Source organism: Quercus lobata, unplaced genomic scaffold, assembly GCF_001633185.2.
Source record: "Quercus lobata isolate SW786 unplaced genomic scaffold, ValleyOak3.0 Primary Assembly Scq3eQI_12, whole genome shotgun sequence".
Classification (NCBI taxonomy): Eukaryota; Viridiplantae; Streptophyta; class Magnoliopsida; order Fagales; family Fagaceae; genus Quercus; species Quercus lobata.
In genome coordinates this window covers 716-14,628 of record NW_022154723.1, presented here as the reverse complement: position 1 = coordinate 14,628, position 13,913 = coordinate 716, and the positions used below count along the sequence as shown (strand labels likewise).

Sequence of the window (13,913 nt, the reverse complement as noted above, 5' to 3'; positions counted from 1 at the left end):
TGTCAATCCGTCAAGCACGTCACAAAGGAACGTTGAATGTGGCCATGTAGAAAAAAACCAATTGATGACTATCTGAGACACTCTTCATTACGCTTTTCCAAGTAATTGTATTGGCGGGTTCATGATAGTGAGAAGGGTCACTTGCACGTGGAGTGTGGACCTTGGTTACAAAGTCTAGCAATCGTTTAATTCACTCAATATCTATCTTAGACATAAAAATCAAATAAATATGAATAATGTTAGAGACACTTACAAATTGCTAATGTAATGAGTAATTATTGATAAAAGAAAAAAAAAATTAATAGTATGTCTAGATGAATACCAATAAGAGTTCCTCCAAAAAAAAGAGATGAATACCAATAAGAAATTGATCACATTAATATTTTGTAGAAATATTATAAAATAGTTTATAACTGTAACATTACTCAATAAATATATCTCATGCAAAAATTTCGTTTATTTTAATATAAAATTTTATTTCTTTTTTGACCATTTTTCAAAAACATTCACATAATAATATATTTTTTATTTTTTTTAAATTTAAAATTTATTTAATTATTTCTCTCTCATTTCGTACATCCATCAAACAGCATTCCACAACTAAAAATTAAAACCTTATCAACACCAATATTCTTAAACAATAACGTGGGTTTTGGTCTTTTGGGTGTAGATTACGAATTTATTAATCTTAAAAAAAAAAATTGTCCTTGCTGATAATAATCAATTGAAGCATTAATTTTTTTTTTCCTACTATATTAAAAATTTCTTCATAGGAATAAGATGGATTGGACTATAGTTGGCAATGGAAATTTAGAAAAAAATGAATGTGGTCATGTAGAAACTGGAGACCCATGGCCGAATGGCCTTTCCTTTTATTTCACACATTTTTCTTCTTTTCTTCCTTCCACACTCTTCACATCAAGTAACTATAAATGCAAGCACACAAGCTTTGACTTTGTACAGCCAACTTCTACTAGTACTGCTCCTAAATACAATTTGAGATTTCGGTTTAAGATCTCCAATGCAATAATTAGGACATCCCTTTGACTCAAGTTGAAAATTTGTAGTAATAATCCCAAGTTCAACGACAAATTAATAAGAGACTGTTTTGCTGTTCATGCATAATCATGATACCTTTTGGATGCCATAGAATATCAGTTTGATGAACTGTCCAAAATGATCACTGTATGAGTCACATGCCTTCTTGATTTCTGGGTCATTGCGTTAAGTCATTCGGAGTGCCATGATTGTCATCACCCAACACATTAAATCTGTTACCAAACCCTCTGTTCCGAATGTAATAAATATGCATCCTTTTTTCCACCTCAATAGGGACCTCAATCCCCGTGCCATGATTGTCCCTCCTAAAAGATAAAATTCTTATTAAACCCATAGTTTTGACAATCTGATCGACCGGTCAAATTGGATTGGAATTAAGAATAGTATTAGATTATTAGCACAACAATTTCGCAAAAACACTTATTTTTTTGATGAACAACTTCGCAAAAAAAAAAAAAAACCTTAGTAAGTTGATATATGTATTATTTAAACAAAGTCACATAACTCGTTCAAAAAGTCATATGATCAAAACTATATGTGGATGGTTTTAATTGCCACAAAGTAGGTTAAAGGAATATAGCTCTAAACTAATTTGGAACTGAATGTTTTCCATCATTAAAGTAATTGGTGGAGCATTGTTTGGTTATAGATTCTGATGACTAGTTCAAGTATATGATATCCCTCTCTTGGGTTTATTTATACATATTTATGTTTTTTTAAAATAAATTTTGTATAATATCTTTATGGGTTAGGTTTAAATTACACATGATATAACTGGATGTAATGTTATACAACTCCAAAACTTTTATTGCAAAAGCATTTTGATGAATCAATTGTTGGATTACAAGATCTCCTTATACCTTTTATGGTTGCAAAATATCGAGATTATCAAAGAATTATAACTATCTAATTATAAAGTGTTTAAATTTAAAGTTATGTTTTCTACATTTAAACTTATATACAAAACATGAATATGTGGATTAGATAGTTAACATATGATTAACACAAAATTTGAAATACGGAAAAATAGTAATGGAAACATCAAGTTGCAATCAGCGCATTACCAATGGACATGAAAATGTGACAACTATTAGATTAACTCTTTTACTCACTCATGCACTTGTGTTTGTCTTCTTTTTTTATTTTTCTTTTTTTAGTGAAGTTATTATTATTTAATAATAATAAAAAAAAAATAAAAAAAAAAAGAAAAAAAGAGGATATACTGAATTAGATTCTTTTATTTTTTATTAAGGTAAGCAAAAAATCACTAAGAATCACTACGTTTAACTACAACATTTGGCATTATAAAAGTATCTTCCTGCAACTTTTAAGCAAATAAGGGTTAACCAAACAAGGTCAATCTGAGATCAACTTATTTATAAAAGGTCCACTTAAAGCATAAAACAAGATTATGCAATACCATATACAGTTATATACATTTAAAAACAATAGGCCTGAGAAACTCCACAGCCAAAAGAAGAAGAAGAAGAAGAAGAAGAAAAAGGCCTAGTATTCATAATTTTGAAGCTACATCTGTATAATAAAGGGATGTCAAGGATTTGGTTCCAATTTGTAATCAGATGGCAAAAGCAAAATCAAGTATTTAGAAAATTAAATTTTGTTAATGGCAAAGAAAATGGATGATAAGCTATCTTACCTTTACAATAATGATAGCTATGACTCCAATGGCAATAATTAGGAAGAGTAATGCCATAATACACCTATCAGTTGCAACCTAAAGAAATAAATGAGGTAAGTAAAACAATTAACAACTAATAGTCAATATATGACAAGAACAGGAGGAAGATAATTTCAGAGATTGACCTGCCTACCAAGTTCCTTCACAAGTTGAGAAGCTTTCTTGATCGAGAAATGGATAGTCCAGCTCATTAACACTTAACAGCCTGACTCATTTGTTCAGTCTAAACATAAATATAATTGATTTCTTTAGTTTCCATGCCATTGAAATTTTTTGAAAGATTAAACGAAACAAGAGAGAAACAGTAGGGGAGAGAGAGAGAGAGAGACAGAGAGAGACAGAGTTTTTAATTCAATGTGAAATATTAAACTGCTGTGAAATCCAATTTTTTAAAAGCTGACAAATTACACACCTGATCCTTGAGTGCAGCTGCAGTTTCTGTTCCAACGTTGATGGTGTCTTGAACAGTCTACCACAAACAAGGAGATACTAAATTTATTTTTCTTTTGCGATGATTCCATACTTTTTTGAACAGTAAAACTACTTTTATGTTCAGGTCTTGATACAAAATAGTGCAAGTGATACTCAAGGCAGAGCTAAAAAGACTAGTAAGTTTTAGACATACAAGATACAATTCCACCTATAACCTTCTACAAGGAAATAGAGAAGAATGAAAGGAAATAATGATCACACTTCAAAATAAACATTCCATAATTGTTCAGGTCTTGATGCAAACTAGTGCAAGTGATGTTCAAGGCAGAGCTAAAAAAAACTAGTACGTTTTAGAAATACAAGATACGATTCCACCTGTAACCTTCTATAAGGAAATAGAGAAGAATGAGAGGAAATAATGATCACACTTCAAAATAGCCTACGAAACTTATCCCTTTTCAACTCACCAAAATAAATAAAACTAATTTCCTCACAAAATGATCATGAGAGATAATCCAACCTTTTATGACCTCCAATGGCTTGATCAGTCTTGTCCATCATCCGGTTTCCACTATCTGTTAGCTGTTGATTTGTCATGGCAGCATGCATATAGCAACTGCCTTAGCATTAAATATACTTCATAACTGAGAAACATTTAACATAAAAACTATAAAGTACTTGAAGCAACATATATTGATATGAAATATATCAAACATAGGGCATGATTCCAGATTAAACTTAAAGGTATGAATTGGTTACTTTAGAAGCAGCAATTTACAATTTCTGAACCATAAAAAAGGTAGATGTTAACAAAGATACTTTAGACACAATACTACTGTGACACTGATTTCACGATGTCAATGAGAGTGGTTTTTTCATATTATCATTTCTATCTTAACTTATCATGTGTGTGTTTGTGCACTCGCTAAATTGCATAAAAGAATTCTCAAAAATAAAAATTAAAAAAACTATAAAATCATCAAAATATCATTAAAGCCATCAATTTGGCTAAGTACTTAGGGTTTTAAAGAGTTACTTGCACCAGCAAATAGCAGCCATCCACGATAACTTCATCTGTAACATACATTACATCAAACACAACCACTAAAGTAGCTACCCAAACCAACTTCACTGTGAGGCATATGAAGCGGGCATCTTTTCAGCTGATACAGACTATTTTAACTATTTCTATTAGACAAAATTCCAGGACAAATCCACAACCAAATAGAAATGTCTTTATCAGGTATCCAAGAATTACGACAAAAATGCATGAGCCATAGGTTTGTATGACTATTTAATCCCATAATTAACTCTTATTTTAGCATGAAAGACAGCCAAGAGTAGTAGACACATTAGCGAAAACTAGCACATGGGTGAAAAACGTGTACACTTACACGATGCTAGCAAGACATTAAACACCCAAGGTTATAGGCAAATTTTAATTATATCTAGATCTTAACACTGCATAAGTCCTTAAGCATATTATTTACTGAGTTTTAAAGGATGTTCGGTATTGGAATTGGAAATAGCTTAAATGGGGTGTAGATCCAGAACCTCTGTCCTACATTATAATATATAACATCTATGTATAAGACTTAATGTCTCACTGTGAGTGACAGTGAATCTATAGTTGATACAACAAACATGAGCGAAACGCAATAGCTCACCTTTTAACAAGGCCTATTAAGAGTTAAAACCATATACCGCAAACATTTAAACTCTACTGAATTACAAGCCTCATGAGTCATGACATGTCATGACAGGTTGAGAAATATGTCTACCAGTGAGACAGTTGATCTGTCTGCAGGATAGTTCACATTATGGATGCTGGTTGTGGGGTTGCTAGTTTCTGCATACTATCCGCTGGGATATACAAACACATGTCCTTTGCACCAAAAGATGATATGATGAAAACCCAAAGGAAGTGTTGGTGTGTGCTAAATACGGCATATTCATTGTACAAATTATAACAAAATACCATTAAAAAATTGTAATATTTATTCACTTCTCATTCTTTGATTACCAAACAGAAAAAAAGTTTTGCAAACATCAATTCACTTTTTCATTACTTTTCTTTATCTAACTTCAATTACATGTAAGTGTGCAAATCATAGAGCAAAATCAACATCTAAGGAGCCGAGATAGGTGCCTTTTGTAAATCAACATGAATCATAGTCCCAAATGCCAATAAGGAAAAAAGAAAACATTATTATATATGTCGGACTGTTGGAGAAAAAGAAAAACAAGAATTACAACAAACCGTTAACAGAGAAATAAGAAATCTCAATATGCATTTGTATAGTAGTAGAAGTTTAACAGAAAAAGACATGTTAGTAAATGTCCAGGGAAAAAAAAAAAGAAAAAAAAAAAGGAAGGAAACAACTAGATTATATAATGGTAGGAAGAAGATGATAACTCACAGGTAAAAGAAGAGAAAAAAAAAAAAAAAATCTCCTTGACTGGATTCCTCACATTCTATGTCTCTTTGATGTCTTGCTTGTTTAACAAACGGAACCCTACTGTCTCCACCCCAATGCTCCAGGTATTGCTATTGTGCACTCACTCCATCGCATACAAAGAATTCTCAAAAATAAAAAATTATAAAATCATCAATATAGCGTCCACAAAGATTAAAGCCATCAAATTGGCCAAGTTCTAAGGGTTTTGAATAGTTACTTGCGCCAACAGACAGCAGCCATCCATGGTAACTTCATCTGTAATATGCATTACATCAAACTCAATCACTAAAGTAGCTACCCAAACCAACTTCACTGGGATGTATATGAATCTGGTATCTTTTCATTATATACAGAAACTACTATAATATTTTCTATTAGACAAAATTCTTTGACAAATCCACAACCAAATAGACGTGTGTTTATCAGGTATCCTTAATCATCCAAGCATTACAACAAAAATGCATGAGCCATAAGGTTGTATGAAAATATAAACTCATAATTAACTCTAATTTTAGCATGAAAGGCTGACAAGAGTAGTAGACACATCAGTGAAAACTAGCACATTGGTGAAAAAGATGTAGCAAGGCATTATTTATATTCTTTGGTGCCCCCTTCAAAGAGATCGATTCTCTTGTTTTCAAAGAATTGATGCATTTCTGCATCCACAACAAATTGAAAGTAAATCCTAAGAAAAGAATAAGAAGCATTCAAGTAATTATTCAGTGATGCAAAAGATTTGAAAACAAAGAAATGATATTATGACACACAAGAACTCAATGAGTTTCAGATGAATGTCATACAAAAATACAATTTTTATTTATAACTTCCAAATAAATATATGATCACTTCACAATTATCAACATTTTTCAGATTAGGCAACACTGACCAGAAGATAATCCAAGCATTGGTCCCAACCGATTGGGGCCAACTCCATTAATCCCCTTCTTTTTTTCTTTTTTCGTTTTTGGTAGCCTTCCTATATAGTTTGAAGTTTTGATGCACATAAGTGTTAAACAGAGAAGGTGATTCAAATTGAATTTACTTAAGGAGATGAGGAGCAGGACAGGTAAAAAAATGATGCTGTGGTTGACTACAATAAGAGAACAAAAAAAAAAAATGCACAACTTCACCATTAAAATTCAGCTGAACCAGGCGTCTGAGGGAAAGGGATTGTGTCTCTTATATTCTCTATTCCTGTAGCAAATTGCACAAGCCTTTCAAAGCCCAATCCAAATCCCGCATGAGGAACTGGCAAACAAGAGATAAAAGTACACCATTACAACAAAGCATAGAAGCAATTTCTTGGTTATCACATAGATACCTTTTAAAAGAGATAACATATATTCTTCTTTAACCATTTTTTAACCCTATAAAATTTAAGTCTGTCAACACAGTAATGAATAAGAGCTTTAACTACAATATTATTCTCACTCTTCAACTACACTATTTAGTTGAGATTTCTTATGAAAAGAGCTCAGATTGTCTGCCCATGTGATCCAAATAAAAATGTACTTGCTTATTTGGACTACATGAGGTGTATGTCTGCAGCAAAGTGACAAACATTATAAAAAGCAGCCTACTCGCGCTTCTCTTAATTTTCTATTGCAGTCAAAAAGTGAATTACAAGACTCATGAGTCATGATATGTGTTTGTATTTATTACTTTGAATTTTGTGTCAGGCTCAATGTTTTCTTGTTTTTAGTAACACAATTTAAACTTCACTTAATTTTGTGGTAAATTCAGGTTAAGAAGTATGACTACCAGTGAGACAGTTGATCTACGTTCTGCAGGGTAGTTCATGTTTTGGATGTTCGCTGTGGGGTTGCTAGTTTCCGCATCCCACCCCTTGGCATATATATAATATTTTGGGATAATATTAGCTCCTCACACGTGAATAGTATAAATATTGAATAGTTACCCATTTATTAACTTCTCATTCTTTGACTACCAAACAGGAAAAAAAATAAAATATTTTGCAAACTTCAATTCACTTTTTGATTACTTTTGTTTTTCTAACTTCAATTATACGTAGGTGTGCAAATCATAGAGCAAAATCAACATCTGAAGCAGGCAAGGTGTCTTTTGTAAATTTCTTCAGCATGAACCACAGACCCAAATGCCGGTAAGGAAAAAAGAAAACATTATTATATACGTCGGACAGTAACAAGAATTACAAAAAAACCGTTACAGAGGGACAAGAAATCTCAATATGCATTTGAATATTAGTAGATGTTTAACAGAGCATTACATATGCTTAGCCAAAAAAAAAGAAACAGAGCATTACATATGCAGCACACAAAAAAAGAAAAGTGATTTATAATGGTAGAAAGAAAGTTGATAACTCACAGGTAAAAGAAGTGAAGAAAAGAATTCCCCATCATCCTCATCATGGGCTTCGCTTATTTTGATGGGGATCTTCAAACCCTAGATTTCATCACCAACTGAAGAAAGTGTCATCATACTCCATTTCACATCTCAATTGGGATCTTCAATGTCTTGCTTTTATATCACACGAAACCCAATTTTCTCCACCTCCAAAAAGCCCCCGGTCACTATTTCAAGCTCAACTTGATCTTGATGGAATCCCTTCTTATCAATAGAGCAGCCAGGAGTTTTCGGAAGGCGGAAATTGCTCTTGGACACACTGTGCAGCCAAAGGTGATGTGATTCTGACGTAATATTAAGCCAAGTTCGGTACTGTCCATATGTGGAATAGCTCGTTTGGCATCCATCCACTCCAATGTATTGGCCGAGTGAGCTTCTATAATGACGCTCGGTGGGTAAAAAAAGAACGCACAAAACAATTCCCCTCCACTCATCACACTCAGGCAATTGTATCTTCACTTTTTTTATTATTTTATAAGTCGAAAGATAAGGGACAACTGAAGTATCACATACGTTCACTTTTTCAAAACATTTCGGAATTTCCCTTCCAGGAATAATATAACGTGTTTTACCAATTTGTCCCTCAAATATACAAACCATGATCTTGGGGGTAAATAAATAAATAAATAAAACCCAACACACACAGACAGAGACAGAGATAGATACCTGAAGAATATTAGCGTAATTTCCCAAGTAGGTGATATTTAGAAAACACACATAGAGATTAGAGAGAGAGAGAAATACCTGAAACATGTTACTGAAGTTTTGAATATTGTAAGCCAATTTGAAGCAGTTGAAACACTGGACAGTGAATTCCTTATTATAAAATGCAGATGATAGCCAGTAGAAATCATTTGGTGGTTCTGGGCGTTCTGGCAGTCTCTCCAGTGAGGTACAATTGTTTACGCATATAAGATCAACTTTTGACGGAATCCGAATATTTGATAAGGATCGAAGGCTTTTGCAACCATCCAAGTAAAGACGTTTTAGTCCAGATAATTGAGAGATGCTTTCAGGAAGGAAAACGAAATCATTTCCCCTTAGAGATAAATCACACAAAATCCCCGTTCTGCAGTCAATACCGCTTGGAATTGCCGAAAGGATGCGGACAATACCACTTGGAATTGCCGAAAGGTTGCAGTCACTGAGATCTATCAACCCGGCTGAGGTGATCGTAGGCATAGAAGTCAATGAAGATGATGACAATTGACATACCTTGAAAGATACTATATAGACCCATTTAAGGTGAATGGTGGAGAAAGGTAACTCTTTTATAGCAGTTCCACCCAAAAGAAGATGGGTTAGGCTTTCCATATTCCCCCGGTTCTCCAGCAAGTTCGCAATTTTTGAGCATCCAGTAAGATCAAGATACTGTACCCTCTTCAAATTACAAATGGTGCTTGGAAGACACACAAGAATTTTGCAATCTTTTAGGATTAAAATCTTAAGGGCAGCCAAACGTCGAACAGATGGCAACACTTCTATTGCTGTTCCTTCAAAATTAAGCAATTCCAGATGTTTGGGATTCCCAAAATTCTCTGGGAAGTTGACAAATTTTGGGCATCTAAAAAGACACATTATCTCTAGTGACTTCAAATTACAAACGGTGCTTGGAAGAAGCACAAAATTTTTGCAATTTGTTAGATCCAATGAAGTAAGGCCAATCAAAAATTCAATTGATGAAGGCGGCTCTTTTATAGCTGTTCTACTCAAACCAAGCTCCTTTAGACTTGTGATATTCCCCAAGTCTCGTGGCAATTTGTCAAATTTTGAGCATCTCCAAAGATAAATGCTTTCTAGTGACTTCAAGCTACAAATGGTGCTTGGAAGAAGCACAAAATTTTTGCAAAAGTTTAGATTCAATAAAGTAAGGCCAATCAAAAATTCAACTGATGAAGGCAGCTCCTCTATAGCTGTTTCACTCATAAATTTAATATTGGGCATCTTCAAAAAGGTGTTAGGGTTCCAAAGTGGCCCTTTTTGTTTTTTTGATGATGTGAAACCTCGCGAAGATAGAGTCCATTGGATCCATTCCCGAAGAGTAACCAATAGAGCAAGCCCTTCCCAAGGCAGAGCACTTAGGACCCACCCCCAACAAGCCTCTTTTTCTTCATGATAAATACTTGTATCCTTGGCTCCCTTGAAATCTATGGCTTGAACTTCTTCTGTTCCCTAAATTCATGAAATGAAAAATATATTATTATCATAACTATTCATATTTCAACTTTGTTGACGAATAAGAAGATATAGTATGAACTCAAGTAAATAAATTCTTACCGTATTTTTTTTCAACACATGATTAATGTCCTTATGATCCCACAGTCTACTCCGCTTCCCAGGCTCATTAGGGGACTTCTGATAAACTATGTTTCTACACATATCTCTTACTAAATCATGCATACACAATACATTATTTTCAGAAATTGTCAAGAGAGATTTGTCAATGAGATTGCTCAATCCAATAAGGGGATATCGGCCAAGTTCATTTAGTATTTTTACTACATGATCTCTATCCTCATGATTAAAGAAGCATGCAATATCTTTAAATATTTCTTGCATGGACTCTTGGAGTCCATCATAACTTACTTTTAGTACCCGGGTAATAGCTGGCTCGAAATGTTCTTTAAGCATCTCTAATCCATTTTTCCATTCATCGATACTTTTTCCAAACAAAGAAGAACCCAAAACTTCAAGAGCTAAAAAAAGACCACCAACATATTCTAAAAAATCTTTGGTCAGTTCTAAATATTCATTTGGGATGGGTTCTCTTTTAAATGCATTCGAACAAAAAAGACGAAGGGCATCTTTATAGTTCAATGATTTAACTTCATATATTTCATCTACTGGAAATTCCTTTAACAATTGCTTATTTCTTGTTGTTATGATAATTATACTGCCCGGACCAAACCAATTACTCTTCCTAACTAACATTTTTAACTTGTTTGATTCATCTACATCATCAAGAACAAGAAGAATCCTTTTATGACTTAACCTTTTCTTGATCATGTGAACTCCGTCATAAACATCTTCTATATTCAAATTTGTTTCTTTTGAAATTTAAGAAATAAGATATTTTTGTAGTGAAAGTAAACCGCCAGCTGTTTCACATTTTTCCCTAACATTATAAATAATACAACAAGCTTCAAATTTTTTAGAAACCATCTTATAGGCAACTCTAGCAAGGGTTGTCTTGCCCATTCCCCCCATTGCCCAAATCCCTATAAAGCAAACATCATCGTCTAACCCTAAAGCTAAACATGACCCCAATTCCACCACCACTCGAGAGTCTATTCCTACCAGGCCTTCGGTAACTTCTGAGAATGTACAACTTGAGTTACGTGATATCAATGGCACGATGCTTTTGACAACGTCTGAGAGAGGGCTGCAATGAAGAAAGAGCAAGATGTGATGATCAATAAATAGGTCCAATGAAAAATGTGGTAGATATTAGGTGTTGGATTCCGCTTACCTAAAAAAATACATGTAAATTGATTGGCTAGGACAAAATTGAATGAGAATTGAGAACTGCAAAAGGTTTAATATTTATTTATTTTTTTAAATAAAAATAGATCTGCTAATGGTTTAAATGAAGTAACATATATAAAAGTGGGTCAGCTGAATATATATCAAATAAAATTACCTATTATCTACATGATATCCGGCAATATTGGCCGCATGTTTCAAAGCATCTCTCCATGTGCCCACCTTCTCCTCAAATTGTTTCTCATATTCATCAAAAGGTTGCGCAAAAGTTCCCTTTTGTTTCCGCACATCAGATGGATCCACGTTGTAAAAAATAGGCAGAATTGTCATTCCCATTTTTTCACGGGCAATGATCTCTACAAGTTCGTTTAAGCACCAAGTTGAAGACGTATAATTTTTTGAGAGAATGACCACAGCAAATCTGGATTCTTTTATTGCTTTGAAGAGCTCTGATTCAATAGCTTTTCCTTTCTTAAGTTTTTCATCCTCCTTAAAAGTATGAATGCCCTTCTGTTTTAAAGCAAAATATATAAAGTCTGTAGCAGTATTGCGGGTGTCCTCGCCACTGAAACTCAGGAAGACATCATACGTCCATTGGTTGGTAGAAAAAATAGAAGAAGAACAAGATGACGAGCTTGAAGCCATTGAATCACGGAATAGATGCATGCGGGTGTCCTCGCCACTGAAACTCAGGAAGGCATCATACGTCCATTGGCTGGTAGAAAAAATAGAAGAAGAACAAGATGACGAGCTTGAAGCCATTGAATCACGGAATAGATCTGCATGGAAAAAAAAAGTACATTCAATTAGAACTGAAGAAAAATTGAAAAGAAAATAATTTATGAAAGAAGAAAAAAAATTTGATGCAATGTTTTGAATCTCTCCCCTCTTCAGATGGGTCATACATTATAACATTACCTCTCTGTTTTTGTTCTATATGAGAAACCGCAATTAAAGTGACACTGTTCAGAACTCTAAGGGGAACAGGTGTATTTTTCCCAAGGGAGGTGTTGGGCATGTTAAGGCAAAATGGTCTAGGGATATGTGTTTACAGGTTTAAGTTTAGCCACATCTTCTTCTCATTAGAACCTTTTACATTATGTTTGGTTGTACTGGACGAGAGGCGGTAGAGAACTGGAAAATGGATGGAAGCTGTGGATTTGAAAGAAAAATAAAGAAATGATTAACCTTTTTGCAAGATTACTCTTATACCCTCGTAAAAATATATATATAAAAAAAGTTCTGGTTATTTTGTAAAATTACTTTTAATTATTCCAAATGAATCAATAATTTATAATTTACAAAAAATAAAATAATAATAAAATCATTTTTTAGCATTATTTTTTTCCATCCTTTTCTTTCCTGCCTTTTCATTTTTACATCAAAACTCATACACAAAGAGTATTTTCTGTCCCTTTTCTTTCTTTCTTTCTTTTTTTTTGGTTTTATTTTTCCAAATCCATTCCCTTATTCCTTTTTTCCCCTTTAAACATAGTGTTAATTTCAAAGAGTAATTGAAATTTTAATACCCACTTCACAATATTTGTATTGCGGTGGCCAAAACCACATAATTTTGATTACAACTCGCAATGTGGTAGAAGTATGATGGTAGGTCTATGTGGATCTATACCTCTATTACTTACAACTAATCACATGAATAATTGTGGTTAAAAGTGTGTAAAATTATGTGTTCCATGCATTGTTCCGAAACTAAACCTCACTTGGCGCCCATCACAGATTCACAACACAAAATTGTGACAAAGTGTACGAAATCTTCGATGAAATTTTCGATGTGTCTAAAATTTGCCTTCACAAATAGACAAAGAAGGAACAAGCACAACTTTTGAGGTTCTTTATGAGCAATGTAACCAATATTGGTGCCATAACTTGAGGCAAACTTGTGCCACAACTTGCCCATGTGGTGAGTTGTGGTTAGTAGAGGGATAATGATGGGTCTATGTCGAGACACTCCTTCACCAACCACAACTCGTATTGTGTTACAAGTTGTAGCACTAGAATTATCCGTTTTTTATTATTAAGCATATGTAAAGAAATTTCCAATCTTTCTCCCCAACGTGGGCCCACCCCATTATGAGGCCTGGCGCAGTCTACTCAATAATTTTCCTTATTGTATCAAAACTCTAGAGAGAGAGAGAGAGTTAAATTTTCAAGAAACCTTCATTACTTTGGCGTGGTGTTTCAGTGGTCACCGAAAGCCAATTGCTTTGAAATTAAAAATTAGTGTTAGTGTGGAAATTCGCTGGAAAGAGGGAACCACCACATGATGACTTTTGTGGAAAGAGCTGTGTGAAATGCACCATTGGCCATTTCCAATCAAAATGTAGTATGTACCACAATCTAAAGAAAAAGCCATGTTATTAATTAATATTATCTGA

General features: G+C 33.6%; 1 protein-coding gene across 1 annotated transcript; it reads right to left on the bottom strand.

Annotated features, from left to right (window-relative positions):
- Nucleotides 1–809: 809 nt before the first annotated feature.
- On the bottom strand, nucleotides 810–12,634 carry LOC115973133 (TMV resistance protein N-like). Its single transcript, XM_031093378.1, has 14 exons — nucleotides 12,436–12,634; nucleotides 11,675–12,296; nucleotides 10,312–11,416; nucleotides 8,779–10,206; nucleotides 7,996–8,293; nucleotides 6,780–6,897; nucleotides 6,536–6,625; nucleotides 5,867–5,904; nucleotides 5,663–5,773; nucleotides 3,711–3,834; nucleotides 3,171–3,227; nucleotides 2,884–2,981; nucleotides 2,717–2,794; nucleotides 810–1,364 (listed from the first exon to the last, which is right to left on the bottom strand). The coding sequence occupies exons 3-5, from the start codon at nucleotides 11,038–11,040 to the stop codon at nucleotides 8,243–8,245; spliced, it is 2,208 nt and encodes a 735-aa protein (XP_030949238.1). The 5' UTR covers nucleotides 11,041–11,416; nucleotides 11,675–12,296; nucleotides 12,436–12,634; the 3' UTR covers nucleotides 810–1,364; nucleotides 2,717–2,794; nucleotides 2,884–2,981; nucleotides 3,171–3,227; nucleotides 3,711–3,834; nucleotides 5,663–5,773; nucleotides 5,867–5,904; nucleotides 6,536–6,625; nucleotides 6,780–6,897; nucleotides 7,996–8,242.
- Nucleotides 12,635–13,913: the final 1,279 nt, after the last annotated feature.